Genomic DNA, 21441 nt, shown 5'->3' on the forward strand with positions numbered 1-21441 from the left:
GCTTTTCTTACCTCACCCTGCTCTATAAAACAGACTAATTTCGATATTTCTCATGGTTTTTAAAATGGAGATCTTAGCACTTGTCTCAAAGTGCTAACATAGGTAGAAGTAGATGTATTTTTTCAAATTAGTTCTAAAAATATTCTTGGCTTACGTATGATATCTCAAATCTAACAGACAAAAGGCTGAAGCAGGCCCACATTATATTATACAGAGAAATATTTATTAATCTGTGTCTACTGATTCTCAGTCTCAACAGAAAGTGAAGAAAGCAAATAGATACCCTGCTGCATAACCTGAAATTCTTTGAGTTTAGGGGAAATTGCTCTCATTTAGGGACAATTTACAAAAATCCATAGTAGCAAGACCTTCTCCGTGTGGAAAATAAGAAAAGAGCCTTTGATTCCATGGCCACAAATGTTTAGCATCTATCCACCAACATCCACTAACACTAACAACAAAAATTGCCGCTTACTTTTTGGAACTTCTCATAACAAAAGCACCACTAAAGTCAGCATCCTTCAAGAGATGCTGCAGCTGGTTCAAAGATTCAGCCCAAGCTGAATAAAAACATCTCAGGTATAGGTCATACTCATCTTACCTCTATAAATGAGATTATAGAGGACCTCAAACAAGGAATCTCTTTTACCTTGTAGGTGCACCAGCATGCAAAATCCACTCCCCAATCATGCAAATGGAGCTCTATGTTCCCAACAGCATGAGCCAGGTCAAATCCAACAAAGCAACCCTGCAGGAAAGTTATTTAATATATTGCTTATCAAGATAACCAACACCTTAAAGTTACTTTGAAAAAGTATCTTTAGAGTCGTATGTATTGCTCTCTATACAGGCTTGATAACAAGTTCCATCATCTACATATTTTTAGTATGAACGAGATCTCTATGCTGTAGGTATCTACCAAAACTGTGAATTACTTTTTATGGGCTTGTCTTCAAGGACACTTGGAGATAGGTTAGATTTGTATTTTTTTTCTTATGTACTAAAGTGGAATCACTTGAAATAAGCACTCAGAAAAGCTTTAGGCAGTGAAAAAATAGTAATGTACATAATTACATTATTCAGAGATAAGCAGTTAGATTTTACTGTTTTCTTATGTTTAAAGTCCCCCTCAACTTTCAAACCCTGATGTTGTTCTTTGGGAATCCAAATTAGTGAGATATGCAACACTTTGATTTTTAGGGATTTTTGTATTTATTAACCCACTGCCATTTCTCCGTTAAAAGTGATGTATTTTAACAACCAAAACTTGTGTGGGGCACTATGTAAGGAAGGAGAAAAAAATGACACATAATACAGGTGTATAGATCACAAATACCAGTTTTACACACAAAACAGCCACTGGATGGCAGCATTTTTTAAACTAAGAAAGTCTTCTTAACTTTGCTATTTATTTAAGCACAGAGAAATAAAACTGCCTTTTGTGCCCAGACTACAAATAAAATGCTATTTTGCATTTTGCTTTAAAAACCACAAACAGCCAGCTTGAAAACAGCATGGTAGGCATAAGAGTGAGAGCCCAGGCTTCAGAAAAAAATCAGCATCCAGTAATAAAACAAAGGATTTTTCTTTTTTTTCCAAGAATCTCTTGCTGTTTCTTGCACGAAGGGAGTCTGAACTGAATTATTTAAACAATACTTTGGTATATTTAATCCTCTGTATAAGATAGATAACAATTTGAATGAAGCAGCATTTTCAGAAGATCCAACGGTAATTCCAGTGGAGGAACTAGTGAAGTTATCAGCTGGAAAAACCAACCCAAAAAGATGGGAAGAAGAAAATCCACTGCCATAGTATTTGCATAATATAAGCACCTGCTATTAAACAGTACAAGAGTTCCAGTAAAAGTTCCAGTAAATGTTCCAGCCTTCACACATACTGCAACTTGCCTTCTTAGAGATGCTCAGGAGTAAGTTAGAACAAATCAACGTAAATAGTGAGGTTAATGCAGAGAGGCTGAAGCACACTGGATGCCCATGGGAATGCTCTCATCCAGAGATAAAATGGTTTAGGTTCAGAAAATAAGACACTAAAGCCAATCTGCCAGTGAATGAAAAAGCTTCAGACATTAACCTGGCTTCAAAACATCCGTTGTCTGGATTTAAACATTTACATGCATATGAACTACACCAAATTTTAAAACTGCTATAAGAAATTCATTGGATTCAGTGAAAAATAGGCATACTGCAATATGTTAGGAGTCTTGGAGAATTAGCGTGGCAGCACATTAACAATATTAATACAAAAGAACTTGCTGAAAAAAAGTCCAGAAGAAACGTAACTCTATGGTAAATTCTGTCTTGAATTCATTTGTCCCTTCCTTACATGTAAGCGATAACTTCTACAATATATTTAAGTGCAAGATGAATAACTGAGAAAAGATTGTAGAGTGAAAATAAGAGAAGATGGTGAGGCACGCAGAGAAGCTGTGGATACCTCCATACCTGGATGTGCCCAAGGCCAGGTTGGATGTGGCCCTGGGCAGCCTGATCTAGTGAGGCACAATGAACAAACAGTGTGGGGTTGGAACTGGATGGGCTTGAGGTTCATCTCTATCCAAGCCCTTCTACGATTCTGTATCACCAGGAGGTTGGATGCCCTTGCAGTCCTAGTACTAAATAGATGCTCCATAGCCAGAGCTACACCTGTAACCTCAGTATGCCCAAGTGTTTCTGAGCACTGACACCAGCTGGTAGGTGTTGGCTTGCACCAGTGCCACGCACCTGCAGCCCACCAAGCAGACAGCCACCAGCATGCCACCTATGGGACTTATCCCTCAGCCATTTTAACTAATCTCTACTGTTTTGAAATGGCTTGGCAAATCCCACAGTGCACCATTAAACTTGATGACTCCGAGAACATGGGTTCTGTGCTGGTTTCCTGCATCACCTAAGGAAATCCCACTCGTGTTTTACTCAAGTTGTCATCCCCAAAAACAGTGATGCTGCTTGGCTTTCCTAGGAAGGCGTCTGGCACGAGTCGCATGAACAGCAAATGTTTTGCCACACAGATTTCATGGAAGAAGTAAAACAAACTGAAACAGCTCTCCCTGCACACACCACGCAGAGCAGGGACTGCGTGGGAACGTCACTTCCCCAAGCACAGGGAAAGCAGAGCTCTCCATCTGTTATGGGCAAAGCGAAGGACGCAAGCACTCCCCTGCCTCTTCCGTTTTATTTTAACATCTAAAAGTCATTCCTGCAATGTGTCTGGGTAGCTGCTGATAACCAGCAGGTAACAACTCAGCACGGACAATGACATTTGGAGAGACGGAGAGAAATGACAGCCTCACACAAGCAAAGCTGGGACATTTAGAGCGAGACGGGAAAAGAAATGAAGATGAAGGATCTTAAATCTCCTCCTACTGGGACTCAAGAGATTAAAATACTTTACATACTGTACAGAGACAGTAGAAAGTACAATGTAACTTACAAAATGAAAATCATATTTGAAAGGCAGTCTCCTAGAAGTCAGCCATTTCTTTGCTTGCAGAGGAATAAAACAACTAAATCTCCTGCAACCTCTACAGCAAGCACAGATGTGGAACCAGAAAAACTGTTACATCCTCTTTCAGCCTGCTGATGGGTCTCTAGCACAATACGCTGTAATTTTGATTTATCTGAGAGACCTAAGATGGAAAAATAGCCTGAGGTAATTTTTCAAGCTTAATTTAGTTCATTTAATATTTAATGACTTAATGAAGCTGTCTATGTGCAGAGCTTTCACTCTGGGAAGAATCTTAACGTACGTAGAGAACTTAGGAAATTGGCTTAAAAAATGTAAAAGGAAATTGGTAACTTAATTCATAAATGATTGACCTCAAGGATCCTAGGACATTTTCCAGACCTCCAGAGCTTGTGGCTCAGACCTCTAGCTAAGCTCTGATGGGGTAAAGCACTGCAGGACGTTATTTCAATTGTCCATTACAATAATTAAGACCATCTGTAGGACTTTTTTCTTTTCCCCTCAGCCACACCAATTGACTAGTGATATTCTTCCCCCTCTTCTCAAATGACACTGTCTCATATTGTCCTCTCAATTTCTTGTTGTCAGCTCTCCGCAGCTTCATTGCTTGTGCTCAGGAGTGTGGGACCATTCACTACTCTTCAATACCAGTAAGGAGAGCCTTCTATTTCTGCTGTCAACGTGACTTCTCAGGCACAGCCTTTTTTAATGTACATTTTAAAGGACTTCAGCTGTTCTATATTAATGTCATATATGAGACAGTCATTCTAACCACTGCTGGTTTCATCAGGTCCAGAAGATCTTGAAGAAGAAATGGTCTTCAAGTTCTGAAAGCCTGTCAGCCCAGGGATAAGTACTGTTCAGAAAAGAAACCTATAGACATTAGATGGATGCTAATGACTAATCCCATCAGGCAGTATTATCACATGTATCTAGCTCTGCTTGATCTGCTGCATGGCACTGGAATTTCCCTTTGAGGCATCAAGCTGATCTTTTGAGACACTGGAACATCTGCATGACAAACAACCCTTCTTCCACTCAGGGAAAATACTGGATCCTAAGTTCTCATAACATTCCCTAACTGGTCCATAAAATAGGAAAAAGACAATAAAATAAAAGCAAAGCACTTCTTCAAACAGCATATGGAAAAGTCCTTGTGGAAAAAAAATAAAAGCTGCTTATCATAACTACCTGGAATCTGCCCTAGATGGTTGAAATCTCAATAGCCTCACTGTCCAATACAGTCAAGATTTGTTTTAGGTGACAACGCATTTCAAGTTCAACTTGTTTCAAAATTGAGGACCAAAAGCACTGGATTAAATCCAATCCAGGTTAGTCATCTGAACTCAAATTTCTTAAGCAGCAAAGGCTGTTTCCTTTTCATCACATCTCCTCCTCTCTGTACAGCTGGGTCAGCAGTTGTTCCTTGCTCTCCTCTTGCCCAGCATCAGTTCCTAATATCAGTTCTGACCTGGGAACTGAGGAGAGGAGCCAATTGTTAAATTTGAGGACCCAGCATTTTGCTTTCGGTAACCAGAATCTCCAAAATCAAGCAGCAGCAGCTTACAGGAAAACAACTTACCACTATTAACACAGCAAACTCTCCATGAATTGCTGATTTAATAGCTGCTCAAGTAAATATTTGCAGTATGCTGATTGTTTAAGTGTGGTGAAACTGTATGTTAAAAAATAGTTTTGTATAAACATATGAACACCACTTAGCCCAGAGGCAGAATCCATAAGGATGTTGAGCTGAATGTATCTGACAGTGGGGGAAAAACAAGAGCTGCCTTACGCTTTGCTTTTAAGGCTATCTGGGCACTCAAGCACTTCTACAGACTTTATTACTTTTCTTTAAACACAATGACATTCCAGGTCATGAATGTACTCACTTCCCAGTCTAACACCCACTATCCATGAACACAGTTTATGTCTACATTCATTCAGAAGTATTTATAGGGACACAGCAGCCCATGCACCCTCCTGCTTGAATTAATATTTTGACTTGCACAGCCTTATGGAAACGTTAAGCTCTCTATAACACATCCTGGTTATTCTCTCAAATAATATAACCATCAAGCCCATTTTTGCTCTGTATGAACAAACTATCAGTGACTATTTTTCCCCTGGAACATGTCTCAGCCTGTCACTGAGTTAATTCATAGCTTTCACCGAAGCTGCAGAGATTCTGTTCCTTGAAATATATACCCATAGTCCAGTGGGCATCTGTAAGAGAGAATGTAAAGAGATTTTTCCAAATTGTTCAATTTTACAGTGAAGAGGAATCTCAGATTTTTCAGACCCTTCACAGAGTGGATTTGGAGGCATGGTTTGTATGTGGGTGTTAGTAGCTGAGCAAAAAGTTCTGCTGCGACAGAGAGCATGAGTGAGCAATGCATTGGCTGGCATCACCCCATCAATCACCTGTCTGCCCTTCAGATGTTGCAGTCCACCCTTCTAACTGCTTACCTTTAGAAAAACACTGGAAGAGGAAGGCACCACAAAGGCGTTGTTTTTAGTGCTATTTGGAGCTGATGCACAGACCTGCTTGCCCCTGCAGTTGATTGCTTTCATTTCTTTCTTCCTCGACTCTCTACATCCGTGTCACAGGTTGGTCCTATTTTATATTATATTCAGGACCAATTCTGTCATCAAGTGCTGCTCAGTCAGAACCCCCCTCTTTTTAATAATCCACAGACCCTGCACCCGCTCTTCTCACACCTGCTCTGCTCTTTACCATCATTTTTCAGAGCCCTGCTTCTTACTCCCTCGACCTCCAGAGAAACACCCATAGCCAAACCTACAGCTATGGAAAACAGACTCTGATATGAGTCAGGAACATCTCCAGAGTTTAAACATCTAATTGTAAATAGTTAACTGCTTCGCAAAAGCCCAGTGATACTAAATAAATTCATCTGTGAGTGGTTTAATCTTCAGTGAAAAAAAAGGTACATCTACTAAAAGAGTGCCCCTACGCAAAGTCTGGAAATTTCCTGGAGAGTAGAAGACTTAATTAAAAACTGTTTTCTCTTGGATTCCTGAGGCAATTGAGATGGTTAAAGAAGTTTTGCAGCTACGCCCATGGAGAACACTGTCTGCAAGTTCCTAAGGCTGAGTCATCACTAAAACACAGTCATCTTGTGATGCTGATGTGTTCGTCTCTGGAAAAGCGAGCAGCAGGGTTGGAGCAGTGCTGGCTGTGTGGGAGCTCACCTGCCTTAGGGGTGACCTCTGCCAAAGCAAGGCCACAGGGACAGAGGGAAAAACTATGGAAGTCTGCCAAATGAGTAGAAATCTAGCACAAATTAACCTTCAAAGAGAGACAGAAGCTATGATTTCCTCCTCCCCCTCTACTATATTGAACCTCTTGGAATTCTATCCTTAAGGGAAAGCCTGGTAGAAGTCAAGCCATGCATAATCTCCATAATCTCCTCACATAGCTTAAGACCACCTATAAAATTGGCTCTCTCAGCCCTCTTTCTTCCCGCAGCACTCAGTTCCTAAATGATCTGTGCACAGCATGCTTTTACCTTTTATCAGAATCCCACAGCTTTCCACATACGCTCCTGTTTGTTCCACAAAAAGAGGAAATCAAAAATATTTCACTATATATACATTTAGGCTGGGCTTGGAGCAATCCTACCTTTTTTTGGCCAGCTTTTGTTATTCTAGGGATGTCAAACAGCTGGCCTGTGTAGTACTGCACCCCACTGAACAGAACAACAGCAATAGAGTCCCCTTCCTCTTCAATCACAGCAAGAATATCTTCAATCCTCAAGGTCTCCTCCCCCTAAAACAAAGTTAAAGCACACATTTTACATCAACTTTGGCAGTAATGAAACTGTCATTTCTGATTTAATAATCTATATTTTACCACAAGCCATGCTGCTTGCATAAGGAGATCAAAAGCAAATCCTTAGCACAGTAATGATATACAAAGGTAGAGCCATGAAGTAACCTATGAGTAGAGTTACTTCAAAAAAGAAAATTAGCAAACTTATCTCGAAAGTGCCAGTTTTTAAATGTCTATTCACTTCATATTTTAGCATGTTTCATACTCTAATATTTCAGACAGCTTTAATTTACAAGCCAGCATATATGATTATTTTTAAATCTCATCTGAAATTTGTGACATTCACAAGGCTTAAAAGTTGTCTAACAGTTTCATCCTACACTTTTCTGATAAACTTCATATCCCAGAGGAAACCATTATAAGTTTGCTATATTTCTGTTTCAAAAACAATAAGTCTCGCATCATCAAAGCACAACAATCCCCAAACATGGGGTCGTTACATATAAAAGAACTTTAACAAAAAGACTCTCCTTCTTGATTCTTTACGGAAAAGCAACTGCCCTGTCCTCCTTCTGTCTTCCTAGCAAGGGATTGTGTAAAACATACCAGCACCTAGGGATCAATTAGGCAGTGAAAAGCTAGAATTAAATTAGACTTGTTACTGAAAAGAGCTGGGGCAAGATTGTTGAATTGCAAGTATTGCAAACTGCTGTTATCTCAACCATTCTTGCAAATCTATCAGCATTCAGTAGTGGACTCTTTACTTACAAGATGATTCAGATTTCAGAAGCAAAAGGTTACTACCAGTTTATAGTTGGATGGCAGAGTTCTTAATACTGCAACAGTGAAGCAAGGAAATCTTTCAAATTACTCTGTGCTGCATATTATTCAAAGCAGACCTTTTCCTTAGCCTGTGCTGATAAAGGCACAATGCTGCTCATGTTATGGCAATCTTTTACCTTAGGACACTAAAAGGACATTAGGGTTTCTCAATGAACTGCTCCATTTTTGCAGTTCTCTCAGGATGCTGTTAGCTTTCTGCAAATAGGAAAAAATGGGGTTGTGGGGGGGGCGAGGAGTGGGGTCACATTTTAAAAGGCAAATGCACCAGTTGAATCAGACAATTGTAAAAGTAATTCTGATCACAAAACTGAAATTCTACCTAAATATACATTGAACTTGTGTAAATTTGTCCAAATAGTGTAAAAGCACTGTAGGGAACATGGGGCTATAACTTCTGCAGGCAGCTGCTGGAATATTTGCAAACATATGCCTTCTCTCATATGAGATCCACTTCTGCCTTAGGACTAGCAAGGAGAGCTGACATGCATCTCACCAACCTCCCGTGGCCGCAGCATGAGCATGCTTTTCTCCACATCGAGTCCATGAAATCGAAGCTGGGACTCAACAGCATACTGCAAGAGATTTTCATGCAGAGCACATTAGCCTAAGTACATGATAAAGCAACTAAAAGAAAAAAAGCCAAGCACAGCAGAACTTCAGAAAAGCAATTCAGATGCTTGCCTTTCACTAAAATTAATGCTCGAAGCCTAATCTAACTTCTCTGAAAACATTCTAGATTTCCTTTGGTTTGAAAAGATCAGAATTTAATTCACATCAGAGGGCAAGGACAAAGCCAAAGCTTAAATTCTGTAAGATAGGCTCATGGAGCAGAATGAGGTTGGAAACAAGGCAGAAGATGCGCTTTGCCAAACATGTCAGCAAACCAAACTTGCACAGATAATGGTACAATGAAATTACAGCAGCACAATCTATAACTCATTCTGCTAAACCTGGGCCGTGGGTATGCATATTGCTTGGCACACACCAACTCCCAAGCTGCCACATATGCACTGCTTTCCATGCAAACAGGTCTGACTGGCACATATTCTTACCCATCTTACCCTCATGTGCTGCACAGGAGGAAATGAGAGTTCTAAATTCTTACGCACTGACTTTTTAAATTAGTAAATAATGGTTCTGGAGATAGCATAAAAATTATCAAGTAATACCATGAAATAGATTAAAATTACATGACAAGAACCAAAGTGACAGGAGTTGCACTGAGTATTACTGAAGCACCATAGAAATTTAAAATGATGGAGTCCCAGCGTACAAGTGCACCTGGAAGAAATGCAAGATTAGCATGAAATTGCCTTTGTTTGGAATGAAGGCAATTTGAGGTTTATACAGTTGTGCTGCCTTCTTCAACACAAATAAACTTGGAAGTAGTTTGAGTCGTGTCTATCATACCTTAGAAATCAAATTTGTTACCAATTTCCATGAGTTTACGGAGCTGATGATAAAGTAGCAGAGGGTCACAAATGCAAAGATTAATTTTCTGTAAGCTATGATGCATGGACAATAGTGTCTCATTTTATAGCAGACAAATTATGTTTGAACTAGTAATCCAAAGTGCTAAGAACAAACATTTCCATCTCTGTCTGGGGATACATATGTGTTAATGCTGTGAATTTGTATTGATTTGGTTTCATAAAGTAAAACAGCAACAGGAATTAATAAAACATTTACAACTCGAGTTGATTTAGGCCAGTAGTTTGCTCGATGTCTTTAAAAAGACTAATAAATCAATGTGCCCATTCAATCTTTTGCTCTTGTAACATTTTTTATTTCAACAAAAGGAATAAAGCTACGATCTGTAAAATATGCTTAGCTCAAAAGCTTCTGACAGATTTTTTTATTGTAACGTTACTTGGACAAGATGAGCTAATAAATATTCAAATCAGGCTACTGATATTCTTTGGAAAAATATGATTAATAATACAAATATGGTAAAATATTAATTTCTTACATGGTCAGAGGGAAAGGCTTTGGCTTCTAGAAGAATTTTATAGCGTGTTGGAGTAGGCTTAAAGAAAGATAGCTGTTAAGAACAAAACAAAACAAAAAAAGATATGTTGAAATGTACCTCAGCAGAGATGCTCCCAGCACGTAACTTAATAAAGACTGTTTTAGTTTCATGCAGACTACAGAGAATCCCCCAGAAATCACAAATATTTCTGTCCATGTAACATTTATCAAAGTAGGAGAACATTATAATACTGTATTTCATAGATTCATAATGAAGGTCACAAAAAATCCAATATTAAAAACTTGCTCTTACAAAAATCAGCAGCAAAGATTTGACTGCAAGCAGGGAAGTCTGGATTCCACCCAGCCCCATCTCCCAAGTAAAAGCACTGGCTGAAGAATAGCAAACAGCACAGCACAAAAGAACAGCATTTCCATCTCAGCTCTAAAACATTAGTTATCAAATCATTGCCTCTGAAACAAGCTGGATGAAAGGACCAAGCTTTTTGCAAAGACCTCATCCTCACCCATCTCAGCACCTTCAGGGGAATGGCCTTTCCTACTCATCATCACCAAGAGGAGGAGTAGGAGCAGATTTAGGAGTCCTCTTGTTCGTGACAATGGTGTAGGGGTGGTTCCACAGGGCTCAATGTCAGCTGTTTACTTGAGTTCTAGCTGCATTGCACCTAATTCTCAGCAAAGCAATTAGGTCAATTAGCTTATACATAGCCCCACCCTGCCCTGCTTCAGGTGCTTTAATTTGAGAAATTCAGAGATACATTACAGACAAGATCTAAATGCTAATACGTTTCTTCTATATGTTAACCACACAAAACCTCATGTGATCATTCATTTGATCCAAACTTTGGAATCACTGAAGAATCATGGATACAACTGTTGAGGGAGCTACTTAAAAGGAAATCATGTTTAAGGCCACGGTGTCATAAAACCAACAAACAGATTTTTTTGCATTTTGTAGTTATATAAAGTGCAGAACTTAAATAATGATTTGAAATTTAATAGACATTACTGCTCCATCTTTACTCATTGGTCTTGTCTTTCTTTAGCTCTCAAATTTGGCATGGAATCCAGAGTTGAGCAGCTATTTAGGATGTTTAATTACCACCAATTAATATTCTGATATCCTCTCTGAGGACTGACATACAGCACGTGCGAGAAAAGCTCAAACTTTATGAAGTCATAGAATAGAATTATTAAGGTTGGAAAGAACCTCCATCTACCACCAATACTGCCCAGTAAATCATGTCCCAGAGTACTACATCTCCCCTTTCCTTAAACACCTCCAGAGATGGTGACACTACCACTTCTGTGAGTAACCTGTTCCTTGAAATCATCTTTCTGTCCAGCCTTTCTGTTCAAGCGGAGCCAGGTCTTGTACAGAAATGATGTTGTTCAAGATACGATTTCAAGGGCTTAAGAAAAGTTAAGCTTTTGCCTGGTGTTGCCTTAATGAGATCCCTACAAAACAGTTTACTTACATTAAGAAAAGCATATCTGTCACAGCCATTCACAAATAAAGGAAAAACATCAACAACAACACATCAGATAAACATCATGAAGACATACCATAAGGAGGTGCAAGTTAACAGTTAGTCCATTCATTATGGCTACCTCATGCCTTTGGACACCTGAAATAAAAAATACATATACTGCTTTGGATTTGATTCACAATTTCAGAGAAACCCTGTGAAGAGAAAAATAAGAAAATAAAAGGAGAAAATAAGAAAAATGTTTTCAGTCAGTGTTTCTCTAAAGACAGGACAGTAAACAAATGTTTGAGGTGTCATCACAGAGAAGGAAAAAGATTTCTTGTCTGACTCACTACACCACACTAGCAGGAAAATATTTCTTTTTCAGGTCAGCCACAGAAAAAACAAAAAGCAGTGAAGTATTTCCATTTCCTGGCAAACCACTAGCAGATTTATTTCCATTAATACCTCAGACAAAAATCAGGTCATAAGCCTATACGTAAAGCAAGATTTCAGACTTATTTTTGTCATAAGTTTATCTATAAAACAAGTAAGAAAACATATTGAGACAGTCATCTGTCTTAGGTGGCAGCTGTGATGTCAACATAAACCACATCTCTAATTAAAAAAACAAGCCAAAATGGCCTAATGAATGTAACAGGCCATTATTAATGTGGCAACTTAACAGGAAGCAGCCATAGCTACATAGCTCTAGGGAGGGGAATAACAGATGCCTTTTGGCTACGGTTAATCACAGACAGAGCTAATGGAGTAACAACTAATTGTTATTATGGAGTATTAAGCAACAAATTCTCAAACCTTTATCAACCACTGGTGAAAGGTTTCAGGCAGGATGAGGGACTCTAAGGCAAAGTACTGTGTTGAGATATGGAGAAAATCAATTCCTATTTCTTTCTGTTTTGCCTGATGTCTGTTGTTGAAAAGTAGTAATTCACCCTTAACAAATCAGTGCTTTGAGAGTTTTCTTCAGCTGGAAGGAAGATAGGCTTGTGCACATTGCTGTAGTCATCACCCATCAGTGGAGTTTGCATGTGAAAAGAGGCTGAAGACAGGGAGAGATGAAGGCAAATGCAAGCAGGCAGGGAAGGCAGCAGCTACTCTGATGGAGAAAGAGGAAAGGAAAACATGTTGGGGCAAAAAGAAGGGGAGCTGCGAGAAAAGGAGAAGCAAAACCTGTGTTTCTCCTGTACTGGCCCCCAGTCAACACAGGAGAGACACTCCCACTATATCCCAAATAGTATGGCTTTCCTGAGCTACAACTTTACCAGCTTTGGAAAGAGACATAGTCATGGGCTGAGCTCAATACAAGGACAATCAAAGAACATGGAAATCCTTGCCAGGCAGGTCTCAGCTTCTGCCACCACAGGAAAAGCCAAGAACCACCTTGATTGAGAGATTCAGTTGCCTTCTTTGTGTTGCTGAAATCTGTAATTATTGAACAGCAAGACCTGCTGATAGCTGTCAGTAAGCCTGAAGGACCTGTTCAGAGGATGATCCAGGAGGGATGAGATATGTTCTAATTTCTCTCCTCCAGAATGAGGAACTTGGAGTTTGTGAGAAGAAATACAAGAGAACCTATCTCTTGAGCAAAGAAAAACAAGACTTTTCCTCACTTAAACTGCTCTCCTCTGTTTTTTCTTCCCTCTGATAGCACTGCATCCACAAGCTCCATGCTGCTGGAAGAGGTCACCTTGTGCCCATTTTACTGCAGATACAAAGACAGAGTGTCAGTGATTGCAGCTCAAAACAGTGTCATTTGCAGCCTTAATGTTTCTATGGAACTCTTGAGGCTGGGAAAAAAATAAAATCAAAAACGGTGCTTTCCTTTCTATCTCTGCTCTTTCCAAGTAATCTGTGGTTTTCACAGCAAATTCTGCATGAGCAATCCTTTGCTCCACTGCACCACTCCCATATCAAACTAATGGTTAATCCGTAGATCACTTTTAGCTGCATGCTAGCATCCCAAATTAAATATGACACTACATTTGTCATGTAAGTCTTGGTCTTCCGTAAATTATATATTTATTAAAAGCTTTCCATTATTGAATTTCATGCCCACAAAACAAACCTCATCCGTGTCATTGGAAAACTGTTACCCCTTATAACCTGCTCTGTTTTCAGAAAACAACCTTTCCGTGATCCAATTAACCTATTACAATATTCAAAGACCCAGCACACAGGAGACAAAATTATGTTTGCTCGCTTTCTTTCCTAACTTTATACCATATCTCCAAGACAGGCTAAAACCTGTATGTTCTGCTTGATAAATCTCCTCTTTAATAAAAGGAAGCAGCATTTGCAAAAGACAACTTCAGAGACAATTATGATTGTGTTAGGCAGCCACTGCCATCTTTCTCCTCTCTGTCTGCAGCAGGAGATTGATCCACAGCAGAATAAGTAAAAAGTGTTCTGTGAAATGATTGAAAACAAAGACTAAAGGCTCCCATTTTATAAGCGGTTTGCTTATTTCAAATACTCCTTATCACTCAAAGTCACTACAAATCTGCTCGGTGTTCAGTCTTCCCTCAACAGAGACCTGTCTGAGCACATTGTGGAGCAGCAGCCACACAGTTAATCTTGTTCCACTGGAAGGTGATCCTGCCAAGGTTGTAATGTTTTAATAAAGTCTGGTAGGAGCAGTTGAGATTACCAGCATCGCGTTATGCCGCTTGGTGTGAGGGTGGAAGAAAGCTCTGGCCTCCACTGACCTTGACTCTGCATTTCACAATGTATTTACCACTGTAACTTTCATTGAACAAGAAAATGGGACCGCATTTAATAAGCAAGATGTTATAGCACTATAAACCATTAGATGGGCAGAGATATTTTACAGTCTTTAGCCCGTTCCTGAATAAATATTTTTCACTCACTACCACTTAGAGTGAGAATTGACAATTCCTCTTCTCCCATAACATATTAAATATGGAATAAAAACAGCATAAAATTATGTTTACATTCTTACATCAAAATCACTATAAAGAGAAATCCAGAATTCACTCAACTCATACACTGCATCTTGCTGGAAGACAGTACATAATAATAAATAACATTTTAGCATAACACATTTCCTGCATTTATTCTCTTTACCTTTTTACTGATATAGACAGATAATTGCCATTTTTATAATGCATCTATTATGTGGAAAATATTAATTTGTTTACCTTCTAAGGATTGCTTCCATATGTTCCGAAAAATGCTGTAAGGACATTATATAAATAAAAACCTGCTGATGTGTGAATGTGCAGATCACATTTCAGCCTGAAACTTATTCCATTTTTTAATTAAACACATCTGAGAAAGTTCTGGAGGACAAAATCCAAAATGATAATCTTGACTATACTGCTGAGGAAAACAACAGGACGACAAAAAACTTCCCACTGAAGTGTTTTAAAACTAAAATAGGTCAACAGTAGCGTGAGCTCAGTCATCATAATATTCATAGAAAACATAGATATATATAGAGAGAGTTATACACTCTAAAATGAAACAAGCTGTTGAAACAAGTTCAGAGTAGTTTGGTCCATTTGGTACGAAAAACATCCATGTCACCCAGAGTTTGAAAAAGGAAAGAAAAATAGGGAGGCTGACAGAAAATTAGAGAAAATTTAAGAAAAACTCATTTCCCTATTCTCGCACCCAAAATATTTTTTTAATTAAACAAATAAAATGCACTGAGCTGGCAGCCTCAACAGAACAGATGGCAAAGGGGAGAAGACACCCAACTGACTCCTAGCTTTCTGCAGTGACATTAACCTAAAACTGTGCCAAACTGAAGCTGGCACCTGTGGGAGGTCAGTGCCCAGCTCACTCCTGCACCCCACCAGGTGATCAGGAACCCTATTTTGGGAACAGATCCATGGCAGACATTCATGATATCATGATATCATTCAGATCTGATGAGTAATGAGGTGTTCATAGTGCCCTCCAGTTAATGAAGTTCAAGGTTTACAACTGAAAAGCCCTTCTTATGCATCAAAGTAGTTATGTGACTGATTGCATTTTCTCTACCTGCCCATAGCTCCCCAGTTCAACACCAAAAGAACAAAAGTATCAACTTGCCAGGAAAGACTGGTCAAACTAGAGAAATCCCTAAGTCATCTATATCCAGCATTTCAACACACTTCCCCTTTATAATCTAACATTTTTGTATTCTGTGATAGTTATCAGATACATGTACACTGAGCTTGCCCTTGAACACTGTGAAAGCAAAAAAAAGCAATTTCTTCACTTCCTTGGAAATACTAGATACTACAGCAACAAGTCCCAAAATCAAAATACAGGAAGACAAAAGAACAGATCTGCATTTTGGTTTTCATTTCATTCTGCAAATGGGATTGCTCCACACAGTACACCGATGCTCAGCATAGCCTCACCAATATTTATATAATCTTGTCACTTACATAACAGATAGGCCAAGTATAAAAATATTTTCCAGTACTTGTTCCTCTCCAATAATAGTTTCCAACATTCTACTGATTTGGAAACTTCACAGAGAAGTCAAAGTTGGCACATGTTCTCTTTATTTGCTTTAGGAATAAAATAAATTTATAAGTACGCTTGTCATTAAACATTCTTTAATGTCTCCCTTTCCTGCTGTTCAGAATCCATTAGCTTCGCCTGAAGGAGAAAAACGCACCTTTCTCATTGAGCACTTGTCTAGACTTGGAGAAGAAATTACACAAAACAATATCTAGCATACGAATGGTCAACAATAGTAATATTTTATCCTTACAGAAGGCATAAATGAACACATGATAATTTGGTTTAAGTGATCAATATTGACAATTAAGCTCAACAAATAAGCTGAAATACTGGACAAATCTTAATAGAATCTCCTAACCTAACCTTGACAGCAGCTGTAAGGATTGGGGAGAAAATGGGTCTGAGACAGACTATGTCAGTAACATCTCTCCTCCCTCTTTTGATAGCTACAAATCTTAACAAAATCCCAGTGAAAGGTTATTTCAGCAACAGCACACAGGCCAGAATAAGAGGCAATAGAGGAAATTTGCATTCAGACTCAGACGACTGCTTTTGTGGCTGGCAAACTCACCAGGAGAAGTCTCCAGGGCTACTTTTCAATCTCCAGAATAACCAGCTGCATTTACTGCCCACATCCTGCAGCACTTGGACTCCTCAAGGAGTACAGTAGGGTAATGGGAACTTACAAATAGCAGGTCCTGCCCCAATTACTTGCTTCATTGACATAAGCAATTCTCAAATATGAGGCTGGATTTAGTGATGAGGAAAAGAGGAAAAGCAGAAAATGTCTAGGTAGAAATCATTTCTCAAAAGGGAAAGTTCACTAGTTCACTTCTAGGAGGAAGGATCAGAGTCTGTAATGCCAAGTGCCCTTTAAAAGGACTTCACATGTTAGACCAATTGGTTTATGAGGCTCCAAGAAACCCTTTGCTGCAATTAGATCCGTGGTATGCATATGCTCATATATTATTGCCTACATTCATCTCTTAAATCACTTGCAGCCTTAAAACAAAGTTTTACTTCATGCACTAGGCAATCAGAAAAAACTACTTCAACATGACAGAGTACCAGGAATTAAGAATTTAAGGGCTTTCCATCTTAAAATAAATATGTTTCCATTTCTAGAGAAAATTTTCCCTGCAGTTCACACCTACCAACCAGCTCAGCCATCAGGTCCACCAGGCATTCGTCCGCCAGTGCCCATGGGCGCTGCCCATTGAAGTGGCCATGAACCCCTCTGCAAGGAAAGAGAGGGAAGACATGAAAACATACTGCTCCATTTGGGTCAGTCCTAAGAAATATACCTGGTTAGAAAAATTAGGATCATCTAGTCCAACCATCAACCTATCACCACCATGCTCACATCCCTCAGTGCCATATCTACCCCTTCTCTTGAACACTTCCAGGGATGGTGACTCCACCACCTCCATGGGCAGTCTGTTCAACTCTTCTTGTCAATCAATTTCTGTTACACAAGTCTACTCACTGAACTCACCCATCTGCATAAAGCTGCCCAAACAGCTATGTGTAAATTGCTTCTTTTCTCCCTGCCAGATTATTCTACATGTGCAATTAGATGTTTTTTGCTTTAACAGAGGGTATTTTGAAACTTTATTTTGCAAACTGCTCCTGCCCACAATGGATAACGCCAGCACTATAGATCTGACTGCATCTGAATGCATCACTACTCCAAAGAGACTTATTTGTTCAGTTCTGGATTAAGTGCCTTTTTTTTTTTTTTTTTTTTTTTTTTTTTGCTTTGAATGTGACAGAATTAAACTTTTAAAGAAGTCACCATGCATATAAAAATAAAAAATTGTAAAGTTTCTTAAACATACAGGAGGTGGTGTTCAGATTTAAATGCAAATGAAAGCAGATTGAGAAAAGCAATAATGGTGCTAATCCAGGGGAACATTGCTCTGGGCTTCCATCGCATTCCATCTCACACTGGATGATTTTCACATTTGCAGAGCACCACAGGGTACCTGTGGAGTCAGAAATGCCAGCCTGCATGGGAACCAAATATAAAGCAGCTTCAAAAAGGGACTGAGACAGTAGGAAACAGAGTAGGAAAAATAAGCCTGAGAAGTTGTGATGAGAAAAAGGAAAAACAGCACGTAAGAAACCTTTTAAAGAGGAACGAGCCTACAGTATTCACTTAAAATCAAGAGAAGACTTCTGGCAGATTAAGATGTGACAAAGGAGTGTGTATGAGAGAATCCCAGCCAGCCCCCCATGCTTCACACTATTTAGAGGATTGTTTTTACCCATCTACCTGCAGAATTTTGAATTTTGTTCCACCTCCTACACAAATAACCTGGCTGTTCTTACAGTCAGATTTTCTGATTACCTTGTCTCTAACTCACACCTCTCAGGGATATTTCCAGAAGAACCACAACCCCAAGCAAAGAAAATACAAACTACCATAAAGTATACAATTCGTTTCCAACATTTCTTGCCTATTCTTTGTGAAATACCAATAGCTTTTGGACTAGTTACCGCTTAACACAGGTAATACTGAACATCTCTTACAGAAAAAATACAGTCTCCCTACATTCAACCAGTCTAACTCCACAGAGATTAAGAGGAGGACCTCGCTCCTTAATTTGGGTAAGGTCACAGTTCACCAGCTGACTGCTTTTCTCAGTTCTGGAATTACTCTCTGATGAGATCTTGAGATGAGGAAGCGGGCAGTGTGAAATGGTGTTCATTTACAAGAATATTTCATAGATGAAGAAAAAGGGCAGTAAGTGGGTAAGTGGAGAAACACAGTTCCTAGCTTCTCCAATCAGGACATAATGCAGCTGCTTTCCCTAAAGACAGTGGTATGTGTTTCACAAACAGCAAGACACTTATAGCCAATTTCCCTTCTTATCCTTAAGTGTAATACAGTGATCAAGAAAATCTCGCATAATACAGATTGTTTTTTAAAAGAAAAGAAACGAAAAACACAAATGGATTTTCAGTGGCTCCCGGCCTGAAGGGATCTGCATTTCTGAAAGAGGGTACTGAACATAATAAGATAGGAAAAAGAAGCCCTAACTACCTATGGGATTCTCTTTCATTAGCTTTCTCTGATTTTATAGCCATTAGTGTCCTTCTAATGGGAATTTACTGACAAAAGCACTCTCTACCAACATACAAGACTAAAAAAAACCTCAGAATAAATTTCCAAGTTATCATGAAGACAGATATGAGATTTCAGCCGTGAGATTATTTTATTTTGAAAAGAAAACACACAAAAAAACGTGAGTACAGTGAAAGAGGGGAGAACCAGCATTAATTATTATTCATATTATTATGGCACATCTTGCAGCTTGCCTTCCTCTTGATGGCCAATATAAATGCCAAGAGACAAAAATTATTGCAGCTAAAATGGTAGTTAAAGGCATATTCTTGGACTTCTTTTTTTTTTTTATTTTAATCACATGAAACTCTGTAGCCTTTGCTGATGGCACAATACATCCTATTCCACTTAGGTTGTAAAATTCTATGCTCTGCCTCAGAGAATTTATCTCTCTGTATATTATGCCACCCCTCTCTGAGCTCTGGTAGGCACTTGGGGTAATAATCTTTAAGGACAACTGCAGTGCTTCTGGCATTCCCCTCAGACACAGGTAACCTAACTTATTTTGCTTCCACTGCACTCTGGATAGCAAGAGAGATTTAAATTGAAGTACCCAAATTAATGGATACAAAACACATCTCATCAAATTGTAAAGCGTCATACAAATAGATCCATTTCTTAAACTACTGAGAGAACTCCTCATTCTGCAAATTAATTTTTTGTCAGTTACCATTTTGTTTTCAATTTGGGAAGAAATCTCAATGCCACGTTTGATTTGCTGAGGCCTGACTGATTTAAAAGTCACTATGAAAACTAAAACCACTTTTTCTGATATGATCCCAAGGTTTCAAAGGAGGTGACAATAGGGATTTACATTAACTGCCAGCTTCAGGAATCTTCTGCACTCATCCAAATCTTGTTCAAATGGAAATTTCCTTCTTGCTTCTTTGCCAAAAATGATGCAAGCTGCTTAAGGAGCCAGTACAGACACTTAAATTTCATGTTGGCTTCAAGCAAAGAAATAGTCAAAGGAAAGGACATATCCAAGGAAAAAGAACTGTATGGAGTAGTAGATTGAAGATAAAACTGAAAAAACAAAACCAAAAACCAGTGCATTAAAGGAGACATTTACTGTCCTAACATACAGTGTGCTAAAGCGTACAATACAGAGATGACTCTTACAAAATGGCAGAGAAGTGGCTTTGCCCAAGCTGCCCTCCTGTTTACAGGGCTGTTATGTCTTGCAGGGTGAGTTCAGCACAAAAGACACCTTTTGATGCACTAAAACAAGCCTTTTGGTACTGCAGGTGCTATATTGTAAAGCCCTCATCAGACTCAGATATTTTTTTTCTATTGTACTCATAGCAGAAGATTGTTACCAGATTGCTTAAATGCTTCTAAGTTTATATAGTTAATTAGTTTCTACCCTGAGTGTATTAATTCTCAGTTTATATTTACCATACCAGTATGTTATTTCACATGCTGTTCCTTCCCCCCTAATGCTTATACCATGACACATTCGGCAATCCTTTTCCCTTTCAGTCTTCATTTTGCCCAACTAAACAAGCTCAGTCCTCAGACTTCCATATCACAGGCTCTCCCCTCCCTTGCCAGCTCCTTGCACAACTGACCTACAGCAGACTCCATCCTGATTAAACAACTCCACTTCAATGAGTTACTGGAAAAGGCAAAGGTTTTTTTTATATTTGAGTATGTTTGCACGTAATTATTCTATAAAATGCATTAATTGCATAAACAACTTTGGCAGATGAAGAGGAAAAAAAAGATACTGTAAAGCATCTTCTGGCCTTCATCCAACCAGGCAAGTCACTGGAACCTTGGTCTTTTAGATTCCGAACAGTGGACAAGTGGAATCTTGGTGATTCTAGGCTAAGCATGGAGGAGACAACCCTTCATCTCTTTGCCTCTGAGGAAACCTCAGATTCAGTAGAGATCAAAACAAGAAAAGAAAAAAGATAAAGTCTCAAATGCTCTAATTTTAATCTACACTAAGAGCATCAGTGGCTTAAATCTCTATATCTATCTTTCTATCTCTGCAGTCTCTATATATTAATACAAAAGAGAGGAAGGAGGAACATGGAAAGAAGAAAATCCCAAACCAAAATTTACGTTGGAGTCAGAAAAGTCAGCAAGGAAACAAAGCAATAATTCCCCATTTGAACTGTGTGGGGGGAACGAGTACCAGTGTGAGAGGGAGCACAAGAGAGAAGAAAACACATGAAAGCCTTTTCCTTTCCAGGCCTTGTGCTAATGAGTTATGGCCACCAGTACTC

The 21441-nt window shown here is 38.9% G+C and overlaps 1 protein-coding gene across 3 annotated transcripts in view; it reads right to left on the reverse strand.

The window, feature by feature from the left end:
* KYNU (kynureninase) overlaps positions 1 to 21441 on the reverse strand; it is a 55156-nt gene that overhangs the window by 22351 nt on the left and 11364 nt on the right. For 2 of the 3 annotated variants that reach the window (XM_090143527.1, XM_031590757.2), the window contains exons 4-9: positions 17235 to 17317; positions 11675 to 11736; positions 10089 to 10160; positions 8617 to 8691; positions 7127 to 7273; positions 650 to 748 (exon numbers count right to left, since the gene is read on the reverse strand). In XM_090143527.1, coding sequence (XP_089999653.1) covers positions 650 to 748; positions 7127 to 7273; positions 8617 to 8691; positions 10089 to 10160; positions 11675 to 11736; positions 17235 to 17317 — 538 coding nt within the window. The remainder of the gene's footprint in view (positions 1 to 649; positions 749 to 7126; positions 7274 to 8616; positions 8692 to 10088; positions 10161 to 11674; positions 11737 to 17234; positions 17318 to 21441) is intronic. The other variant, XM_090143528.1, reaches the window with a different exon arrangement.

Source organism: Phasianus colchicus, chromosome 7, assembly GCF_987193195.1.
Source record: "Phasianus colchicus chromosome 7, bPhaCol1.hap1.1, whole genome shotgun sequence".
Classification (NCBI taxonomy): domain Eukaryota; kingdom Metazoa; phylum Chordata; class Aves; order Galliformes; family Phasianidae; genus Phasianus; species Phasianus colchicus.